The 23,692-nt window shown below is 56.8% G+C and overlaps 1 protein-coding gene across 1 annotated transcript in view; it reads right to left on the bottom strand.

The window, feature by feature from the left end:
- Positions 1-495: 495 nt before the first annotated feature.
- LOC119107756 (transcription factor EB) overlaps positions 496-23,692 on the bottom strand; it is a 63,989-nt gene continuing 40,792 nt past the window's right edge. Inside the window, exon 4 of the mRNA XM_037231307.1 lies at positions 496-1,588. Within this exon, the coding sequence (XP_037087202.1) occupies positions 1,493-1,588 (96 nt within the window). The 3' untranslated portion in view covers positions 496-1,492. The remainder of the gene's footprint in view (positions 1,589-23,692) is intronic.

Genomic DNA, 23,692 nt, shown 5'->3' with positions numbered 1-23,692 from the left:
GCCTGCGGACCGAAACCATACAGCCGACGGTGTGGCGCGTGTCTACTTCACATCCATGACGAGAGTCGCAGTCTTCGAAGGACCTCATCCCTGCGGTCTGTAATCTCCGCTGGCGCTCGGGAAATGGAGGGGAGGGGGGGGGGGGAGGGCGGAGGTAGCTTCTTTGGCGGTGGGAACGTCGTCGTAACTCAAACGCTGCCGTCACCATTGGCTCAGCGTGTCTTACAGAGGCCCAAGGAGAATTTGTCATGTCAAGCCAAGTCACGGCTCCATGGATTTCTGCGCAGTATGTATTTGTGTTGCGCAGTCTACCGTAAATGGGTACCTGAGGGGCGTCGTCTAAGCAGTTTTTGACGCATTAGGAGGTTAGTGCAGGAAGACGCCCGCAAATCTGAGTCAAAATTCGGGAGGAGATGATAAGACTGCGACAAACATTTGGTAACAACCTTTCCAAGCGGCGAAAGTCTACTGCCGAGGCGACGTCTATGAGCTCTACCAATGAGCCTGTGACATGACCATCTGAAACGCATAAACCACCCATTCTAAGAATAAAAAAACTGCAAGCGCTTTTCAAATGAACTGCCAGGAGGAGCTAGGCCCGTGTGTAACGGATCAATCTGAGGATCTGTATGTGAACTGTGGTCTTCTAAATGCTGCGCACATGCTTGTGCGCCTAGCAGACCCCGCCAATTATTGTATGGCTGCGTTGTAACACGCAGTCAGACTCAGCCAGCCATGTCAGCTGTGTCAGCTGCGCCAACTGTGTCACAATCGGGTGCGTACGGTCAGAATGGGGTCAGTGACAAGTCGTCTAAACAGTGCGTCTAGTGATCTTCGTAGCAAGAACACTGAATGGCAAACGCGACAGAATCAGGCCCGTTGTAAATCCAGTAAATCCTGCACTGCTATTCACGAAATTTAAGTCGCTAAAAATCAATGCAGTTCAACATACACGTTTTAGAAACCTTATCATGTCCATCCCCTACCACAAACGCGCGAGGTAGACACAGGTGAGAAACATTCACAAATGACACCGTTAAACAAACGTGATACCATTTTTTGCACTGTGCGGCCTCGGGTTACATGGACGGGGAACTAAACAGAGTGAAATGATGTGAGATGATTGGCGCATGTCCTAGCCAACTACCGGTCTGAGGAGTCCGACTGGCACCTCTCTCCCTTGGCTCTCCGATCACAACCGCACGGTTGACGCATGGAACGAGTCCATGGGAAAGGGGTGAGGTACATGTGCTTGGCACGCGGGCAGAAGTAAAAGTGCGCATTGCAGCTACCAGTTGAGGCATAGAAATGACACGGTTTTTCAGCGAACCTGCAGGAGCATTAAAATGACACTTTTGAACAGACTTCGGATACGGTACTATGAATAGCTGTCATTTTACGCCAAACCTTGCGTACATTGCGTACATTGAGTGCGTACATTGCGTGTACAATGATTGCGTACATTGAGTGCAATACACGGAGACCACCGTGGTCAGTTTCCAAAATTGACGCTCACACAACTCACGTTCCCCGCGGAGTCGGCATGGTCGCTCTGGAGACTGAGTATGTTGTCAAGCAGTTCATCCACCTGAAACAGAGAACAAAAACATCGTCAATCTTACGTAGGAACGAATGTTCAAGCTTGGCTGCTCACAAATGCATCTGCCACATATCTGTTTTCTACACAACAAGGCGCTCAGGCTGGAATAAGAGGTCCAGAGTGGGCGGCTGCTACCGCGCGGACAGACCTGTTACCACACCCGCGCCCATTCTAAGCGCGTCGCAGAGCAGAAACCCCACTCGACATTCTGCTGGCAGCTGGGCGCGCAGCGTCCCTTGTCGCCGGGATTTTCAGCTGTGTGGAACTGTCGGCCAGTTGCGAAACATCGCGACTCCGTGGCGCTGTCCGACCGCATCCACACGCAACAGGACGAAACCGCGGCGAAAATGGACCGGCGGACTCAGACGGTCAGTCACAGATGTCAGTCACGGGGCCTCCAGGTGTGAAGAGCTGTGCCTCGAGGTGTGAAGAGCTGACGGGTGGGACGTGCCGGAGACGTTTTGCCGGCTACCATCCGAGTGGCGGCAGCATGCGTCTGCTGAGGTCGGCGCTGTGATGCACGTACATCGTTGACATCGGCATCAATTGAATCAACATCGACTCCCTGTGTGTTGGAGGTTGATCGGCCGACTCGGCGCTGACGGGGTAGGCGCGTGTCGCGGTCTGCAGCGCAGAGACAGCGGCACGCACAAACAGCGTGATCGCCAGAGCAGCGAGAGCCACCAGTCGCCCGCCCCACGAAGGCAGGCTCGCACTCTTCCAGCTAAGCCCCACTTGACCATCGTCCACCAGTCACCCACGCATCCACCGCTCGACGGCTGCGTGACCATTCGCGGTCAAGGCTCCCAAAATTCCGAATGCGCGTGGATTTCCGCCGCTGCTCCCGGTGCGGGCGACCGCGACGATAATGACCGGGGCACACTCGGTGCGCACAGCTGGAGGAGCCGAGCGCCGCCAACGCCAAACGTCCGAGCTGCGCGACGAGCCCAGCCCGCGCTTCGCCGGCGCCTCCGCAGTCCCGTGTCACAGCAGCGCTGCTGCTCGGCAGGCCGGGCAGGCTGATCGATATCGTTGGCGAGCACCAATTAAACTGAGCATGTGCTGCCGAAAAACCTGCCAGCTGGCCATTATCTCGCAGGCCTAGGTCACGGTCGCACGCGGCGAGCTGGGGACATGCCAGCCAACAGGTCTACCATATCGCCCGGCTGGGGTCGACTATCAATGCGAGTCGTCTCACGGGCTTGCTCCCCGAGAACAGCTTGACACGCCAATTCCCGACAGCTGGCGCGTGCGTGCGTGCGTGCATGCGTGCGTGTGCGTGTGCGTGCATGTGTGTGTGTGTGCGGTGTGCGTGAGTGCGTGTGTGTGTGTGTGTGTGTGTGTGTGTGTGCGTGCGTGAGTGTGTATATGTGCGTATGTGTTTGTGTGTGTGTGCTACACATGTGCATGTACCCTAAGTATTTAGACAACGCGCAGTTGCACTATACCCGAGGGGGTGTACCGACTCCAGCTGATGACGGGCCGCTGAGGAGTCCAGAACAAAAGGGACCATGATGCGCCCGGTCATACTACCGCGACCTGGCGACCTGGTCATACCGACACTCAGGCGCCCGCGACCGGCGGCTCGGCGGCGCCATACGCCAGAGTAACCGGCCCGCCCGGGCTGCGATTCCGCCTCAGGTGCTTCACAATGAAGATACAGGAGCTGGGAGGCAATAAAGGTCACGGACCCGTCACCAGAGAATGGCGTAGTTTTTGCCAGTTGGCCTCACTTATATGCGACGTGGTGCCCTGAATGGGTGCCGGAACTACGCGACCCGACTAGACAATACGGACGACATGTGCTAAGGTGCTGCCACGTCCTCCAGTCGCCGCAGGCCAGCCTTCGACGATGCAAATCAAGCAGCAGTAGTCCTAGTGCGTACCTGAGACTCGCTACAGCTCACTGCAAAGAGCTTAGCCACGTAGTGAAGTCGGGTCTCACGGCCATCGCAAGGGTAACGCAGCTGCTTTTTCCATCGGGTCATGATAAGGCCTGTGCAGTGAACTCAATGTGCCAAGTAGGTGGTGCAGTCTGTCACAACATATTTGGTTCAAAATGCGCTGTAAATTAGCCGACTGCTTGAAAGTTGGACGCGTCCATAATTACATAACGCCACTGAACAGCTCAGCCCTTCTCTCGCTCTTTCTCATCTCCATGGTCGGCGCCCGCCAGCCCGTCCCGCCTTTCCCCGCCGGCCGCCCGTACCGCAGTCTCCCAATGATGTGGCGGCCACAGCCCCGCCGCTATCAATGAGCGCGTGCTGGCAAAAACCGCCGACAAAGACGGGGACGGTGAGGAAACCACGCTGCCGCCGCTTCCCTCGATGAGTCAGCTTGCGGCCAGGGCCCGCCGGGCATGCGAGTGTGCTCCTCGATAGAGCCAGGCGGCGTTCAGCGCCAAAACATCGGCAGCGGACAAGCCGGGGTCGTGTGAATGACTGCTGAAGACTCCCGACACTCCGTTACCGCCGCGCAGACGTCCGATGACAATGCGTCGACAGGCTGAGGTAGGTCAAGACCATGGGTACAAACAGTTCGAATTCAGAGTCATCTCGCTGTCTGAAGGGTACATAACGGTTAGGGCCACGTGGATTTTAGACGTGACCCAGGTGGTCTCTCTGCATAGCTTCTACTCTCTCTCTCTCTCTCTCTCTCTCTCTCTCTCTCTCTCTCTCTCTCTCTCTCTCTCTCTCTCTCTCTCTCTCTCTCTCTCTCTCTCTCTCTCTCTCTCTCGCTCTCTCTCTCTCTCTCTCCCGCCGAGCGTCACCCACCAGTCCCGCGGCGGCGCCAGAGACCATCGCTTCCGGTCGGGCACGCCGCCCAGACGCCGACAGTCCAGTGATCTGACACTCAGCCGACCCTCCCCCGGTCGTATACATCCCCTCATCCTGTCGGTGCCCTGGCGGCCGAGTCTGGCTCCGGAGAGCCGTCCCGGCCGCTCGGCTCCAGCCGCCAGCGCCAGGTCACGCTGACGAGAGCCCTGTCGGCACCGCCTGACCGGACGCTGTCGGCTGCGTGGCCGGGGTCGGCCAGTGCTGTCGCGGCGCCTGGCCTGGTGGCGCCGGCCACATGGCGACTGAGCCCGCCCCGCGCGGCGGGGGACGAGTCAGGGGACGGGGGGGGGGGGGGGGGGGCGCTCCACCCTTTGGCGGCGACGAGGCAAACATCGTCCGGTGGTGGCGCACCTTCCTCTGTCGGGACCCGAGCCACGGACGCCGGAGGACGGGGCTGGAGTGGGCTGGGCACGCGCCGGACCGAGCTGGACCGGACCGGGCGACGCCAGGGGGCGCCGCGGCCGCCAGCCGGACCGACACCTGGCAGGGCCGTGGTAAACAAGGGGAGCCGGTCCCTTCGCAGCTTGGTCAGATGAGGGACGTGCCGGGTCGACCTGACCGTGGGCCCAATCCAAGGCCAGAACGCGCCTGTTGGGTAAGGTTTGGGGTCGCACCATTCGCAGCTGTGGTGGGCGATCAGCAGTTCGAAGCCCAAAGTGTACCGTGGGCCCTCAGGTACGTCCAGTGGGTATCAAGTGTTGCTCAACGGATGTGATCACTTCCCGGATTGATAGCTCTCGGGTTACATTAATACCCGACGAGCAAACAGATGGATGCATGTACTTCTATATCGGTTTTCCATTGCGGAAACAGCTATTCTGCATTCCTGACTTGCAGGTGCTGTGACGCAAGCGATCGGCATATTCCTCAAGTCCGTCGCCCTCGCTAACTGCCCCCCCCCCCCCCCCCCAACTTTCGCTGTCCGAGGGTCACGTAACCGTCCTCTGGCGCCTCCGGTCCCGTTACCCACAGCGAGTCGAACCCGACCGCTCTCTCGGGCGGCGATATGCCATCGCTGCCAATGCATACGACAATTTGTGGCCGGCCCGGCGCGTACTGACCACGGCCGCCACCGCCGCGGTCCGTTACCAGGCGGACGGCCGGCGGACCGGGAGGGCCCGTGAGGACCGCGGGCACCGGGACACGATCGGCAGATTGTGTCATCGGCCTGCAGCTTCGGTGAACGATGCGATCGACGAGACAGCGGCGGCGGCCGCCGCCTGGCCTCCAACTTATGCACCGCGGCGGTAACGGTGCGCCGCGAACGCCGGCGTTGCAAATGCGCGCCGCTATCGTCACAATCGAGCTGATGATGCGGGAGACGAATGCCCGGCGCCGAGTTGCGGGCGTCCGGCAGATGACAAGCTTTGCTTTGCAGCGTAGACAAACGTTTAAGCGGGTTCGCATAAGTAAGGCCGCGCCCGGAAACTTATCCGTGAAAGACGCTCAGGGGGATTGTTTTCGGCACTGACGCAGCTACGATGAGAGGTCATCTAAAAAGGCTCTTTTTCAAATGTGTTAGCGACCTCTTATTTTTTGGGGGGGCGAAAATCTATGGTCTTTGCAGTACGTCAGACAAAGTAAAAGTTCGCAAGTAACTTCATATCTACTTCCGTCGGCAAAGACAATGATGTCTTTCTCATCGTCATCAGGCATAGCCCACAAGGCGATGACGCTACGGAATCGAGAATTTTAATAATATTTCTAGCCCGTGTATTTATTCGGGGTGCAGACAAATAGACGTCACAAGTGACTGATACTAACGTTCTGTGAAAACCCGGCGACGAAAAGTGCAACCTCGGAAGTGCAAGCGCAACACACGGAATTAAAGACGCCGTGAACGCCATAAGCGGCATAATCACCAAACCATGTCGCATCAAGCGGACGAATGACGCCCGAGAGCCCGCTTATTAACTCTCACCAGATTGCAACAGCACGTAGCCAGCAGGCCGCAGTAGGAGCACCAAACATGCTGCTATTCAGCGCGCTGGACCGAATGGTGAATGACGAGAAGACGGGTAAAAGACAAACCAAAGACCGAATGAAGTGGGTCGGCGTGTTGACCATTGTGTGATTGTGCGTAACATGCAGCAGCCGGCATGGAGAGCAGACAGGCCGCGCGCGGCTGATCGGCAGCTCAAGCTGCCTTACGAATAAGCATGGCCCTTCAATCTTACGCGGTCAGACTCAACCCTCTGGAGGCATGAGCACGTGCGCAGCTTGCCAGAATGCTTGGCATCTCATGCAGCTGTGCCCCATCAGCAAAGCCGGCTGTTTGATGCCGCGTCGGGCGCCGTTGGGCGGTCCGGCCGGCCACTGAGCGCCACTGTCCGACGGGGAGAAACCGCGTCAGCCGACGAACAGCTCCCGCTCGCCCATGACGGACTCTCGTCAGCACACACCCGACACTCCGTTGCAGGTCTCCATTGCCACGGTCCCCTGCGGCTGGGCTGGCGGCGGCGGGCCTTCAACCCAAGACATTTGTCTGAGCCAGCGAGATCTCACGGTAACGGCTCCTCGCAGCCTAGCCGTGGTGTTTACGCACGATTGCGGCAGGTCTGCACGCCTGGGAACCGGACGCAGCGTGCATGCACTGCGAGCTGTCCGAAGCATCACGCATCGACTGGCAGGTCAGGCAAGTAACCCGAACGGAGCTCTGCTGCTGGGGATCTGTCCCAAAATGTTGTCTTATTTCGTCTTGTCACAGCAATATAAAATCACACGGCAATGCGGTCGTGGATAAATATGCTTCAAATGGTGGTTTATTTTCTCGGGATGCCTGGAGACCTTCTTTTCTCCTAACATTCAGACGTCAGACGCAGAAAAGCGCAGACCTAAAGACGCAGAAAGGCACAGACATACAGACGCAGAAAGGCACAGGCATAAAGACACAGACATGGCACAGTCTAGCACAGCTTGAAAATTGAGTCTCGAAGGGAAAGCTCACTTTTAAATAGGGGTTTCAACCGAGTCAATAACTTGCAATGCACTGAGAGATCTAGAAGAATACATCTGTATTGAGCTCCAAATCGCCCTTAAACTACTCCCGGCATTAAAAGCTCAAGTCTTAAGTCGATTTTGTTTTTAGTTGATTCTGTTTATGACGTCATCGGCGATGGCGACACGGAAGGACGGCGATACGTTATTCACAGCAACATTCCGAGCTATATTTGATCTTGAGGGATAAATCAGAAGTCCACAAACTGGACTATATCTGAGGGAAAAATCAGTAACACACAAATACGATTATACCTGGAGGACAAATCGGTAATACGCTATTGCATTATCTTGTCCACGAACATCGTGCGTTTCATGTGAGTTCTCCCAGGCTGAACCGAAGAACAGCTTTTCAGATTATTCCAGCGGCTTTCCATTCCTTTCAAGTAGATATAAACAGCCAAAAAGACATTTCCTCCTTTGTTATGGGAGTTCATGTATAACATTACGCCGATTAAAGTCTTCGGAGAGAGATCAGAATCCGGACACATTCCATTGTGTTCGGTGTGAGAAGACTGCCAGGAGCAGGCACCATGAGAGTGTCTGCAGTTCTGGACAGGCTACCACGCCGTGGCAATTCGGTCATCACCGGCAAAAAGATCGTCGTACTCAGTTTTGATATCGGTCGAAGTGCAAGCGAACAACGCGCATGATAGACCCATGCACACGTAAGTGTGTATCTGCATGATTTATCTCCAGCACGGGTGGTCTCGATGCCGGCCGTTCCTTTCCCAGACAGAGTGCTAGATTCTTACGATCAGAGAGACATTCCGACCCAATGAAACCGGATTGGTCCCCGCTCACGATCTCCGAAAATTCCCACTAAGTGTCACCACTCCAGCGCCGATAAGCCACGCAGACGGGCACGCTCCAGGCTGAATCTCCGAAAACTGGTTTGTGCCGCAACTCCCTGCAATAAAGATGTCTCCACTTCTCTGAACGAAGTCAAGACGGGGACGCAAAGTCTGACCCTTTCTCCTCCGCCTCAAGCCGCGCAGCGTGCGTCGATCAATGATCCCACCTGTCCACACCTGGGCAATTAAACTGCAACGAATTCTTCGCCCAGATTGTTATTGAGGATTCTCACCGGGCTGATCGCGTTCAATGTGGACGCGACAGTGGAATGCATTTTGTTTCTGTTGTGCGGCAAGAAAAGACAAGGCCGAGTTACACCGCGATGAAGTTGGAGCTGAGCTGGCTTTTCGGACGAGTGGGAATGATTGATATTCCAACGAATGTTGGCGTGGCACTGTCATTGCGTACTTAACAGACTGAGACGTGATAAACAAGGTCTGCGCATTTGCTAATTTCAAGAACATCGCAAACGTTTTAATCGGGTGCGTAATTTGCGCGGCCTGGTGTATGCAGAATAGCTGATGTATTACCATACCTGAATCATTTTACAGCCTCACCTTGTCGTAACATTGTGGTCGCCAACCATGCCACATTGGAGAGTACTGCTTTGTTAAATATTTGCTGTCATGTTTCAAAGTACCACCAAGCTGTTAATGGGCGCCGTGCTTAAGTCAGAGCTTGGCACACTGATTACAGTGAGAGGAATGACCGCTTGACAGGCGTACAATTACGTCATATCATGTGAATCAATGGGAAAATGGTAATGGATAATACGGAATATATGTTACCAATGTGGCTAAAAAGTGTTTTTTTTTTTTAGTGGGCCCAACCATCTTACCCGGCCTGTTTCAATTTAGTGGGTGATCGACAACGGACGAAATATAACATATCGACCAACGTTAGTAATGGTTGTGATATTTGTTTGTTGCCAAACATTGCGGGATATATAAATAAATACATGCATACATACATGCATATATATATATATACATATATATATATATATATATATATATACATATATATATATATATATATATATATATATATATATATATATATATATATATATATATATTTATTTATTTATTTATTTATATATGTCGAGCCATGAGAGGGGAAGGGAAACGCAACGCGCTCAAACGCAGGCCCGTGCTGCGGGAGCGTGTATCGGTACCAACCGCGTCAGCCGCGTGCCCGGAGCGCCGGCCCCACCCGACGTGGCCGGAAAGGCCGCTGACAAGCGAGCACGTCCAGCGGGCATGGCCATCGCGGAACGCTGATCGAGAGCGCACGCACTACGCACAACTCGGACGGACTGTGCACGAAGGAACAGTGTGCTGGTGGGAGACGACATGGGACAGACCGGAGCATGAACGAAACCGAATAAAGAAACACAGAAAAAGCACGGAGTGGGCGTCAAAACAACAATATTGAGACAGCCTGAGCCAACAGAGCTACCTCTGCCGCCCGCTCGGTGGCCGCCCGCCCAGCCGGGTCGGGCCCCGCCAGCCGCGTGCACGCCGCGGAGTATACCCCGGCCGAGGGTTGCATAACAGGCCCCACCAACAAGCCGCGCGCACAAAAACCCAGCTCTGTCTTGTGATCAATGAACGGCGCTTCGCGGCATCACGCGGCTGGTCAGCTTATTGGCGACAACGTGTCATACGCGCAGCTACGAGCTGCACCTGTATTAGCCCAGGACGGCGCCCTTTGCATCCCAAAATAACACCCTATCAGATCGTAAACTCGTAATCAGGTCACGTGATAAACTCGTAAGCGGCAGGTATATATCGGGGAACACCCGCGCAGCGACTACAATTACGCCGACTGAGCCGCCTGAAGCCAGCCGCCTCAGCCAGAACCGAAGCTTGTGAAAACGCTCTGCAGTAACAGTCACCAAGCTGTTGAACTGCATGTCGGCTGTTTTAGCCGCTGATATCACTTCGTGTAACAGCATAGTACCTGAAGACCTATCACCATTGTACATTTGGTGATACCGAACTGTTCGCGATTCACACAAGGCTCGTGCATTCTGCTCGCGGTATTGAGACAAATTTCACCGTGTCATGTCATGGGCGCTGACGTGCTGATGGCCCGCCATCTCACGGTGAACCTGTCTTCTCGCTAGGCCAAAACTATCGCCGCCCTTAGCAAATCCGCGGCAATTTCCATCAGCAATTCACGAGTCGCTAGAGAGCCGCCCAAATCACTGGCCTTATCTGTTGCAGCAGGCAGGAGTCAGCGGCGGGCGGCCAGCGACTTCAGATAACACGCAAACAGCCTGCCCAGCTTCCTCGAGCTCAGCTCCGGAGACCATGACCGGCCAGCGCCGCCTAAACAGATCCAGTGTGGCTGCAGGGGCAGCCAAGGACGGCGGCGGGGCCGGCTAGTGACGGCGGTGTGCTCCTCGCCCGCCCGGCGCGCCAGACACGCGCCAATGCTTTGCATAGTTTAGATTACCGAACGCAGTCACTAAGCGGCGCCCCCATGCAGCGCTAGCCGCCAGACGGCCGCTTCAGGTGGCGGCCCGGGCGGCGGGGTGGCCACGCGCGAGGAGACAGCCACCTGGCGCCGACGTTTATTACCACGGGCACACGGTCCCTGCACTTGAGCCACGTGACGGGACGCACGGCATGTCGCCGGCATGGGCCGGGACGATAGAGTTAAAGGCCCATTTCATGAGGGTGTGAAGGGCAAGGGTCCCGCTCAGCTGGAGACAGCAGAGACAAGCGTCCCCTCAGTTGGGGACAGCAGAGACAAGCGTCCCTCAGCTGGGGACAGCAGGGGTAAGTGTTCCCTCAGCTGGAGACAGCAGAGACAAGCGTCCCCTCAGCTGGGCACAGCAGGGGTAAGCGTTCCCTCAGCTGGAGACAGCAGGGACAAGCATCGCCTCAGCTGGGACAGCAGGGGTAAACGTCATCTTAGCTGAAGACAGCGGGGACAAGCGTCCCCCCCCCCCCCCCAGCTGGGTATGGTAAGGTCAAACGTCCACAACAGCTGGGTACAACGGGGTTGTGGGTTCATTCCAGCTTGGGATGGCGGGGTAAGGGCTCAGTTGGGGATGGCAGAGTCCAAGGTCCATCTCAAGTGGGGATGTTGGGGTAAAAGGTTCATCTCAGTAGGGGATGCCATCGATCTCGGCTGGGCATAACACGGCCAAGAGTTTACTCCAGAGAGGGAACAGGTTTACGGATAAGCATCTAGCAAACGGGTGCTGGGTGATGGCCATAAAAATAGGAGCATGGCCAGGGCTCCACCTGAGGTAAAATATAGTAGGGATGCTATCCTACTGCCACTAGGAAGGATGCGCCGGTCACATCCTACTTCAGTCGAAATCGGTATGATCACAGCTCCACCTCAGCTCAAAGCGTTGAGTCAGCGATCACCGGTGGCGCTGCGGCCAGATGAAACACCCGCGGGTCTGCGGACCGGGCTGCCGCAGGATCTCCGGCTCTCCGGAACTCAGTGCCCTGCTTCGCCGACGCACCGCACGCTCGCCGTCCCTCCGCCAGATCGCCACCGCCGCCACCGCCGGCACTTACCGGCAGCATGTCATCGAGCATGTCGGTGTTGGTGGCGCCGGTCGAGCCGGGGCTGCAGGCCTCCTCGCTGTCGGCGAGCGAGCTCTCGTCGCCGCTGACAGGACTGGAAGGGGCGCTGAGAGGCCGTGCTGCCGGCCCGCTCAGGCACCGGTACACGCCGAGCCGCTGCAGACGGCGCAGCGGCTCGTTGGCGCTCAGGACCTGTCGCAGCGCCGCCTTGGCGCGCGGACCGCCCTGCGAGCGGATGATGATCTTGATACGCTTGGCGGGACGCGCCTCGCCGGGCGCGCCGCGCGCCGCCGGCAGCTGACTGAAGACGCGCGAGCCGCGCTGCACCAGCTTGCCGACCAGCGGCGCCGGCGCCGCCGTGAACGCTGGCTTGACCTGCACGCCTGGCGCGGCGCACATCACCGGAGACATATCGGGGCGTGCGCGCGCGGGCCGGCTCCGGCGGCGACTGCGGCGGCGGCGGCGCGGCGCGGCGCGGCGGCCGGAGCGCGCGTGTCGCCCTCTGTTTACGGCCGGCGGGGGTGCCGCGCGGTGGCGGCGGCGGCGGCGGCAGCGGCCGGCCAGCTGATCAGCGACCGCCGCTATCTGCGGCCGATCGCAGTCGGATTAAAGGGCGCGTCATTTTTCATCATCAGCCGCAACGCGCTGGAGGAGTCGCCAGGTACACGGAGTCCCGCAGGAGGTCCGAGGACCCAGGCCCCGGCGTGCAGGGGCCCGGGAGCCCGGAGCAGGAGCCCGGGGCCCGTCACGCTCGAGGCTCGGGACCCGGGCCAGCGCCTCTCGCCCTGCCATCTATGGGACCCACCGCGCCTGTCGACAGGATCCGCCGCACTGCGGCGACGGGTTCACTGGGGCACTGGTGCTCCCGGACATCGGATGACGGTTCCTATGCATCCTACTCCGGGATTACGCGAGCAGTCGCCCTCGCAGGAGGTTTCACGGAACTACGCTGCATGCCACGAGGTATTCGCCACGCTAGGGGTGCAGCCTTAATCTCTCTCGGTCATCGCAGGAGCTGCTCGTACTTACTTCCCCTCCCTTTACTTTCATAAAGTCCACGCCAGCTGCCGGACAGACGGGCGCCTTTTAAGGATCAGAATTAGCGTCGGCTTCTGATACACCGAACACTGAGAAAAGAGCACATTCGGATAAACGGACGTCAAGGCATGCAACGCCATGCCCAACGTCTGAGTGGTTACCATCGTTATCAACGCCCATCATCCGAGTAGACGCAGTTACCAAAAGCAGTATGAGCCCAATTACTAACAAAACAAAATAGAAATCGGGCTGGCAAGCAAACCCCCATAACGCGGCGGCACCAAACGCGACAGCGCAATTGTATCTCTATCTACCTTCCTCAAAGTGGCGCACAAAGTGCCTGTCCAGCTTCAGAGCACATCCATGGCGTTGACGTGTCATGCAGTGCACTGCATTTAAGTACCCTATTTGGCGAATAAGCTCTGTGCGGTGCTCCTGATGTGTTTCTGGTAAAGATCAACACCACGATGACTGAGGTGTGCTCTTTACAGTGAAACGCAACGAAGACTTCTCAGATAATCCGTTGTATATGATGCTGTTCGGATGTATCCTATCACAGCCGAACCCGCCGTGGTCGTAACTGCTGTGAGCTGTTCAAGCAGCTTTCGAGATAGGTGCGGCGGCTGATGGCGTATCGCCACGGCTGCCTGGGGCCGTCATAAAGAGGGCGCTATAGACCGCTGTTCTTCCACCCGCGTCCAGAGAAGTCGCGGCCGCCAGCCTCACGGGATCCCACGAGAAGATCAAAACCGATCGCAACAATGCAGTCAGGCTGGTTTGGGAGACCACCTATCCGCTCGCGGCCGCTGTTGAGCCCACGGACGTCGTGGCCTATCTTGTTGACTCGAGCCTCGGCCAGCTATTGGAGGCTGGGATGATGCACTCTGTGGGCTCTTATTGAGGATAATCGGCAAAAATCTTTCATTCGCGCTCATGCACAGCTGATGCTTCACCGCGAGATAAGCTTCTTTAGGGGCAACCGTTATCTTTCCAAAGAGCGGAATACCCCGGCCGACTCGCATCTTTATCGTAATCGGAACAATTCTGAGTGGCCTGCCGCAGGACGACGACGAATGAGCAAGCACGGCCGACAAAACCTCTCGTTATCTAACAGCGCATTCGCGGTTCACAACTCATACTCCGGAACCCCATGATATACGCAATTCCCGTACCGAGAAGTTCGGCGCACGTCACAAGACAATCGGTGGCGCCGCGATGCCAAACACTAGCTCAGGTATGTCAACATGTGTGAGGGAGCAGCAGGGAATTCCTCACCTGCGCTCCAGCTCCCGCTCCCGGAAGCCCACCCTGCGGTCAGCGGACGCATCCGACGAGGCAAAGTGACGAGGACGCGCTGGACGGACCCCATCAAGGCCGACCACCTCGTGGTGCCATTGACACCCCTCCGCTGCAGCAGGTGAATGCAGCCGAGCTGTTGGACCAGTGTAATGACGCTTACGGCTTTGGACCGCAGCAAAGCGTGGCAGGCGGAGTGCCGCCGCAAGCGTCACCAACAGGCCCGAGCTCCTGGAACTTCCTCGCCAAGGTCACCGAGGTCTCACCTCACCTTCCTCACTGGGCTCACTCCGCCCACACTCAGCACGTGAGACGGTGGAAAGACACAGGCCGAGCGTGCCCCGTAAACACGGGCCCAGACCGGTAACCGCACGCGCGCGTGCACAAGCAGCAGCCGATGCCGACGTGCCATCACGACGCCGTCAACACGTTCCTCGCCTCGCCAGTAATGGCGGCAGGGCCGGCGAGTCTACACGTGGACACTAGGCTGAATGCCGGTCTAGGTCTCAGAGTGCTCTGCCACTGGGCTGGATCCCGGTCTAGGTCTCAGAGTGCTCTGCCGCTGGGCTAGATCCCGGTCTAGGTCTCATAGTGCTCTGCCACTGGGCTGGATCCCGGTCTAGGTCTCAGAGTGCTTTGCCACTGGACTGGATTCCGGTCTAGGTTTCAGAGTGCTCTGCCACTGGGCTGGATCCCGGTCTAGGTCTCAGAGTGCTCTGCCACTGGGCTGGATCCCGGTCTAGGTGTCAGAGTGCTCTGCCACTGGGCTGGATCTCGGTGTAAGTCTCAGAGTGCTCTGTCACTGGCTCGACACCTGACCTGGCAGCAGGTGGGCCGTGCGACGTCCTGCCTAGCATGGCCCGAGCGACGGGACGCGCAGAGTCCATGACACCTGACACAACGTGGAACTCTGATCTTACGCAGCTCGGACAGCCTGACACTCAAGCTCCCGGCACAACGCGCGCAACACTGACACGTGACGTGGCATTACCCCCCCCCCCCCCAACGCACAGAGCCGCGTGCCAGAAGACAGGTTTTTTTCGGCTCGCTCCGCTAATCGTCAGGTGTTTATGGTGGTGGCGCGCCGGTGCGTGCCCTCGCGCCTAATGGAAGTTTCCGGCGCGCTCGGCTGACCGCCAAACGGTTACGCCATGTGACAGTCGCGATCGACTCGCTCACTCATTGGGTTGACAGGTCACTGGCATCGAGTACGATAACAACGTGTGCACGTGGGCACTTCAGGTGGCTGATGTGTCATATGGCACCGGCAGCGCAGCGGACGCTCAACACCCCCTCCTCCCTGACATCACAGCGATCAGCAGGGCACACTGCTGAGTCAGCTTGGCCCCCAAACCATTACGAAACACTTCTGACTCGGAGAAGTCGTGCAACTCCCGTGCCTGCAGGAGTTTCACGTCGATATCCTCAATGACCAGGCGCATCAACCTGACCCAACGTCATACCTTTCAGTTCAGCCTGACGCGACATCTACTCTCAGGCCAGCCTGATCCGACGCCTGCTCTCAGTTCGGCCTGACCCGACATCTGCTGTCAGTCCAGCCTGATCCGACGCCTGCTCTCAGTCCAGCCTAACCCGACGTCATACCTTTCAGTTCAACCTGACCCGACATCTACTCTCAGTCCAGCCTAACCCGACGTCATACCTTTCAGTTCAACCTGACCCGACATCTACTCTCAGTCCAGCCTGACCCGACATCTACTCTCAGTCCAGCCTGATCCGACGCCTGCTCTCAGTCCAGCCTAACCCGACGTCATACCTTTCAGCTCAGCCTGACCCGACATCTACTCTCAGTCCAGCCTGACCCGACATCTACTCTCAATTCGGCCTGACCGGACATCTACTCTCAGTCCGGCCTGATCCGACGCCTGCTCTCAGTCCAGCCTAACCCGACGTCATACCTTTCAGCTCAACCTGACCCGACATCAACTCTCAGTTTGGCCTGACCCGACATCTACTCTCAGTCCGGCCTGATCCGACGCCTGCTCTCAGTCCAGCCTAACCCGACGTCATACCTTTCAGCTCAGCCTGACCCGACATCAACTCTCAATTCGGCCTGACCCGACATCTACTCTCAGTCCGGCCTGATCCGACGCCTGCTCTCAGTCCAGCCTAACCCGACCCCTGCTCTCGCTCCATGACAGCGACAAATGATGACCCCGCGAGCTAGCATGCCCTTCGACAGCCATGACCTTCGAGGGCCCTGACCTTCAGTGGCCATAAGATCCAGTGAGCTAGCACGCGGCTCACCCAAACCCAGTCCCCAGTCCAGGGACCCCAGTCCAAACCCAGGGACCCCAGTCGTCAGTCAGCTCAGTCGGGAGCAGTCCTCAGGAGCAGCAGCGCTGTGTTGGGCAGCTGCTCTCCGTCTGAAGCCTTTTAAGCAGCCGTCTACTCCAGGTGCACGAAAAAATGGCCGGCGCCACACCTGTGGTGCTCGTGACATCACCTGTCGCGCCAGGTTATGGCTCACGCTGTTTGTGTTTGAGGCTGGCATTGGGACAGTGCTCCATGCGTTGTAAATCGATGATGTCGAAGCGCCTCTAAGTTTTGGCTTGGAGTGCGGCACCGTTTATGGGTCGTTTGGTTTTAATAGCGTTTGATCGTCGCGCTACGGCGAATGGTGAGATGTTCATGCACTGGTGGCAGGGGCGCAAAGGATAAGTAGGGAAAATGGCTAAACCTGCCACAAAATACTAAAACAGACTTCTCCCCGAATACGACAACCATTCGTCTCAAAGTTGGGGGGGGGGGGGGGCTGGAGTCCTCCGGGAATGAAGCTCCCGTGGCTGAGGATGGGACTGAAGAATAAGTGTCCGGCCCATTGTGCCGGCAGTTTATATGCCAGTCTTTACGGGCTGCGTAGGATCGAAGCTCCACGCTATGTGAGTGTCATGTTCCTTGCTCATCGCGTCACTCGTGTTCTGTGAGGTCGTCTCACCGCACGGTGTCAGTCAGACTTCGCAGTGTCTGGCGCCGTGCCGGTGTCAGTCGGGCGCTGCAGTGTCAGGCAGCGTGCCAGTGTCAGTCGGGCGCTGCAGTATCAGGCGATGTGCCGGTGTCAGTCAGACGCTGCAGCGTCAGGCGGCGTGCCGGTGTCAATCGGGCCCTGCAGTATCAGGCGACGTGCAAGTGTCTGTCAAAAGCTGCGGTGTCAGACGGCGTGCCGGTGTCAGTCAGACGCTGCAGTGTCAGGCGGTGTGCCGGTGTCAGTCAGGCGCTCCGGGGACAAGCTCGCCGGCCGGATGCCCAGCCCGCGGGATCGGCTCGGCGCCAGTGGGGCAGGTTCCCGTGCCGGCGGGTGAACAAGGCCAAGAGCCCGGTCGACACTTGGCGACAGACCTTAATACTCCACAGCTGGCCCTCACCCCTAATCGACGCGATCTACCGGTTCGCTTGCTCGTCGCAACATTGGTGACGAGTCGCTGGCACCAGTCGGGCGCCGGCTCCTGAGGCATCGTCGGAGCACGATCAACGGCCCATTGGGCTGCGGAAGCGCGTCAGGCATCGTCGGAGCACGATCAACGGCCCACATTGGTGACGAGTCGCTGGCACCAGTCGGGCGCCGGCTCCTGAGGCATCGTCGGAGCAAGATCAGCGGCCCGCTTTGCTCGGAGCGCGCGTTGGTGACGCACGACGGACACGGCTGGATCGGCCCGCCGCGATGCGTGCTAGCCACCGCCAGAAAAGTGCTGGTCACCGTCGTCGATGTCAGAGGGCCTTTTGCGGAGGCAGCCTGGGTTTTACTGGCGACAGGGCGGGATGGGACTAGATAACGACATGATACATCGGATAACCGGCGGGCGGCCCGTGCCCGCAAAAACGGCGCCCTGGAGCATCGTGCCAAGCACTTCTTCGGTCTAGGTGTGCTATCGAGGCTGGCCGGCCGGCACCGTTCTGCTCACATCCACACGGTGCCGACCCGCGAGCTTGGACCCGCTGTCCCGCGTCCCCTGGGCGGTGCAGAGGGGCGTGAGACGCTGCGACCGACCTGTCCTCCCCACTGGTGCCCGCACCGGCCCGACATGGAGATGGTACCGATAAACGACGGCCGACAGCGACGAGAGGATGCCGCGGAACAGAGCTTTATAAACGGCCGACCTCCGGGGGCCCAAGGAGACCGCGGCACGTGAGCCGCTCGTGGCACGGGAATGAGGCAGTGCGCCCGGCATGAAGGCATGGTAAGAGGTGGGGACAACTTGCCCATAGTTATGATAGATACGCGCCACCAAGTGACGGATGTCGTGGGTGGTGCCAGCTTGCAAGAATACCATTGGGGTCAAAACCACGACACGTCCAAGAAAGGGAAATGTCAGTAGTACTTCACTTTTCGATTGGTATGTTTGAAACGTGCTTCAAACAAGCACACGTTCACCAGTCCTGTATTCACATTGGCCTTGGGTCCCGCAGCTATAGCCGCAGGTTCTGTTGTCACCACCAGGTAGATCATATACCGTGAATCATCTGGTTAGCAGGGACCGAGGTAACCTTTCATCACTTATTGGCCAACTATTGAGATAAAAATGTACGTAAAAAGAGCTTAAGGTGACTTCCTCCTCGCACAGATAAAAACACCATCAATTCATGAAACAATATATCGCGTCCATTGCTCCAAGAACCCAATACCTTGGGTTCTCAATGCATAGTCAGTCGAGTGTGACCTTGCTACCATTTCGACCGGGACAGCTACCAGCGCGCGCTTACGCGCGGTATGCCACAGCGGAAGCTTTGGCGGCATCAATGCAATGAGCAATGCAATGCATCAATGCAAATGGCAGTGAGCTGTCAGCAACTGTTCAGAGCGCTAATCGCCATCGAGTGCACTTCACAAGCCCCTGGTGCCAGACTGTCCGGTAATAGATGAGCCGGGAACGAGCCAGCCTGGTTCAGCCCTGTTGCAAACGTCGTTTGGAACGCCGGCATGGACCCGTCCTGTCGGCCGATTTCTCTTCTTGCTGCCAATATGCGCGGGACCCAAGTCTTCAGAAGGGCTGCGGAACGGACCCGTTTGCAGCTGGAGTACCATACTGCAGGGATTACATCCCCGTTTTCCTAATAGCTCCAAACCAGATTTGCAAGGCACCTGTAGTCGTTACGCGCTTTTTGTGACGCTCCGCATGCGAATTTGTCCCTTGGACCGGAAGCAGTGCATCATTAGACCAGTTCTGGTCTCAGGCCTTTCAACCTCGTGTTTACACCTAATCCGTGAAATGCGTTGCTGCTGTTACTGTAAGAGCAGCCTCCGCAATCGCGGCGTGTGGACATGGATATTGTCACCATTCCTAGGTCACGCAGTTCGTGTAACATGCCCACGCACGTGCATACTCATGCATGTTTGCCATGGCATGCTTGTACTCAAGTCTGATGACCCGAGATAACTGATCTGCTAAAAGCTATATAATAATGTATGTGTATGCAGCGTTTTGAAGACCAGCAACGATCACCGCTTTCTTCTGTCTGCTGACCGTGCAGCCAGGTCACCGCTACAGCAGGGTATGGGCTAAATACATTGGCGGTAAAGTTACAGCAAGGTTAAGTCCAGTGACAGCGGCCATGAAGGTACACACTTGAAATGGCGAAAGCAACAGGATGATAAATGAGAATCTTCTCAAATGTGCACAATCGTTCCGGAGGAGAGCTACGGCTGAGCTATGCACTCCAACTCCCAGTCCACGGTCACATCGCGGGCCGGATCAACTCCCTGGTTAAGACACCGCCAGCCGCCAGTCACGCCCATGGGCGGCGCTTGTTGACCATTCGGCGCTTCCCATTCTTGTTTGCACGACTTGGACTTGCCGAACACCCAGAGGCAAATACTCGCGGCTTCGGCGTAGCCCAAGGTGTGCGCAACACGGCACCAGGCAAACATGACCAGGCGAGAGCCGGCGCGTGCAGCGCCCCAGCCGCGAATGGGACGGGGGGAGGGGGGGGGGGGGGGGCTCGCTGCGCAGGTTCGACACTGGGCAAGGCCGCCAGTGTCGGGAGGCCCGCCAGTCGACCTCCCGCGCCGCAGATGGGTGTCGGATGCAGCCGCGCCGGCTGGAGGTGGCGGCTCTGTGCATACGCTGCGGAGAATATGTAGATCCCCGGCTCATTCGCGGCCCAGCAAGCCGGGCCCGCGAGGCACCTCGACGCGTCCGGCTGCGGCTTCGTGCGCAGGGACGAGGGGACGGCCGCATCTGAGCCAGGGGCGATCGTTCTGGTGGGAAGAGTGAACAGGACGCGACTTTTCCACTTATGCTCATGCACGCGTGCCAAAATTGCGGCAACGAGGAGGAGGAGAGAAGGCAGTGTAACTCGCAATTGTTCAGCAACAACAGGGACGTCCGATTTAGGCGGACTTAAACACCTGGTTGAAAACTGAGCTATGAATGTCCCGAAACAAACGCTTCGTTGCACGAAACACTTCAGCCAGTGACGTCATGTAGCACCTATCAAACGATTGGCCAGACGCCTACCTTGAAAGCATGGCATGCAATGGTCAGCCTGAGGCAGAGACAGCAAACACCGGTGTATCTGTAAGGTCATCGGTATTTTGCGTGTGCTATAGCTTATCCCATTCATATCACCGTTTTATGGAGCTAGGGCGTAAGGACGAAAGTGCAATGAAAATAATCATCCATCAGGTTGCCCTATTCACATTTACCATTGTCACAAACATACACCACTGGGTGATATATCGCACGTCGGCCATGAGACCCGGCGGGGATTCACTGAAATCTCGGTCATACGTTTGCGTCTCCGACACGCATTCTTATCTACGGTACTTGGTATGCATTCACTTCTTGCCCGCGACTGCGGGGAGGCCTTATACGTAGGCATGCTTGATTTGACCTACGCGCAAAGTGGAAACGCGAACCGCTCTGCGTAGCGACATCTGCGGCTGGTAATAGAAAAATCGTGGTTTGAAATCCTTGAATAGGCATTCGTAAACGAACTGAATGCCGTCGGATGACGAAGGCTTTCAATCTACGATTGCCGCCTTGTACGCCTCCTAGCGTATGAACAATCATTGAGTCGTGTCGTTGATGAAGCTTTCCAGTTCCAAGAACTAACTTTTGCACCGGCTGCTGAAATACGTTGGCTTGGGCTACTGGGTTTACGATGGTCAGTACCTACAGGCGATGCATCCTACTGCGAAACGCATTTGGACAAGCTGGCAACTGCGGCAGATAATGTCAACTATAGATAAACACCACATCTGAAAGAAGCGAAGTGACCGTAGAGTTTGCAACTAGTGTTACGGTCTTTCTTTATCTGTAACCAGCAATCTTGGGCAAACACTGCATCCGTCGAATAGCTATGCAAAACGCGCAGACCCTGTGCGCTAGATAAGAAATCCTTCGTCAACTTGACATTCGTCATCGAAGTTAATTACTGGCGATAGTGGCATTTACGCAGACTACAGCTAGCAGCACCACGGAGTGGCGTTTATGAAATACACCTGCGTCCACAGCATCCCACCTTCCCACGGCCAACGACTTCATTCTGCCGGGGAGGGGGGGGGGGGGGCGTGAGGGGGATGTCGGCATAACTCCTTCAGTTGCTAAAAAACCGTGTCCATCTTTTGACCTTTTGAGACCCCAAACTTTCCTTTGACTGATGACCAGACCTGTGCTCGACTCCAGGTGAGTATGGCTGGCTCTGACTCAGAGTTCCCAGAAATTAGTCCGACTCGGACTCAAGCTGACTTTACACGCTTGAACCAACTTCACACCTGACTCCTGTGTCTACAAATTAATGGAATCGACTCTGACTAACACAATATAACTACGCACAATGCCAAAGCTGACTGCAGGTTGTCTCAAACTGAAAATTGTTGTGCATAGTTAACAAAGATCACTTATATCATTCAGCATTGAAGTTGAACAGATATCGACATTGGTACCCAATTTCGAGAGAAACGGACGGTAAATGTATGGGGGCCGCCTGGTAATGTAAACACCAGGATCAATGATGTCCGCAGGCTAAGACAGACGGATGACAGGTCGCTGACTGGTGTACATTATCACACTACTGCTGTGACTTGCAACGTGTGATGCTCGCACCAGTCAGACGCTTCCATGTGGGCTCATGGGATGCACAGTCATGATGCTATAGGTGTGGGCTGAGTTGGCGCCCAGTGTTGTGGACGGAGCAGGTGCCCAGGAATTCCCAACCATTTAGCTACCACGCTGCTCGTAGCATTGGCTATCTCTCCGCTGCTTACAAAGTTCAGAGTCCAAAGATGAGCCGCGCTCGAATTACAAGCTGCAGTGCACCGGGCATCTCGAACTGGTTATGCATAGTTACATGATATATATATATATATATATATATATATTAAAATACATATATATATATACATGTATATATAAATATTCAAAATACATATATATGTATTTTGTATGTATGTATGTATGTATACATGTATATATAAATATTGTATACATATATGTATACATGTATATATATATAAATATTAAAATACATATATATATATATATATATATATATATCATTTCGAATAGACGCCACCCAGACTCTTTGTGTAAGAACTGACAGGACCCTGTTTCTGATTGTATGAAGCCTTCTGGAGTCCATTTTTCAGCAAAACATGGACTTACTAATAAGTCAAATCTGACTCGGAATCAGAGCTGAGCTTTTGTCTGTTGCCTATAATTTCATTTTCCATCAGGGGGTGGCGATGACCTTCACCTGATGACACGTGACCCGTGACCCCTGGCGACTCGTCCGCGGACCGCCGATGACACGTCAGCGATGACTCGTCAAACCGCACTCCTCACGGACAAAGTCCTCACCCTTTTCCCGCTTCCACGTGAGCATTCAACTTTCCGAGGCCGCACGGGGCGGCGGACGCAGTCAGTCTGACCCCACGCGCTGTCAGTCTGACCCCGGTCATTCCCGGCTCAGTTGGTCCGGCGGGCGACGATCGAGCGAGAGCGGCCGTCACCGCCGACCGCGCCCCCGCGCCTCGCCGCCGGCTGCCGGCATTGTGCCGACGTCAGCGGAACGCAGTCACTGCCTCCGGGCTGCACGTCGGCCTGGCCGTCACCACTGCGGCGTCAGCGAGCCGGCGTCACCGCCTGCAGACCGCTCTCCGGCTTCCACGCTCTGAAGTCACTGCGCCCCGACCCCAGCCTCGGAGCTTCACTGCGCACTTCACTGCGTTCACTGCCCGCCGGGCGTCGCTGCAAACCGTCCACTGCTCCGGTGTGCCACAATTGCAGTCGCACAGGCGCGTCGATCAGCACAGCTGTCGCCTCAGGGTGTCACTGCGATCCTCCACCGCCTCGGGACACCGCGGGACCGCCGCCACGGCCACGGGACCAGCCCCGCCCACCAGGGGGCCGCGGCCGGCACCGCCCACCGGCGGGGTATTGATCTCGCGCCGGCCACGGGGGTGGGTCGACGCCTCCAGACCGGCCGCGGCCGCTTGGCGCCCCACCTCCCCGCCAAACGGCCGCCGGCACAGGACGTGACGTCACGCACAGGGC

The sequence above is a fragment of the Pollicipes pollicipes genome, unplaced genomic scaffold (genome assembly GCF_011947565.3).
Source record: "Pollicipes pollicipes isolate AB1234 unplaced genomic scaffold, Ppol_2.1 Scaffold_6686;HRSCAF=7923_pilon_pilon_pilon, whole genome shotgun sequence".
Lineage (NCBI taxonomy): Eukaryota > Metazoa > Arthropoda > Thecostraca > Pollicipedomorpha > Pollicipedidae > Pollicipes > Pollicipes pollicipes.
The sequence above is the reverse complement of the archived record's forward strand: the minus strand, read 5'-3'. Positions and strand labels throughout refer to the sequence as shown.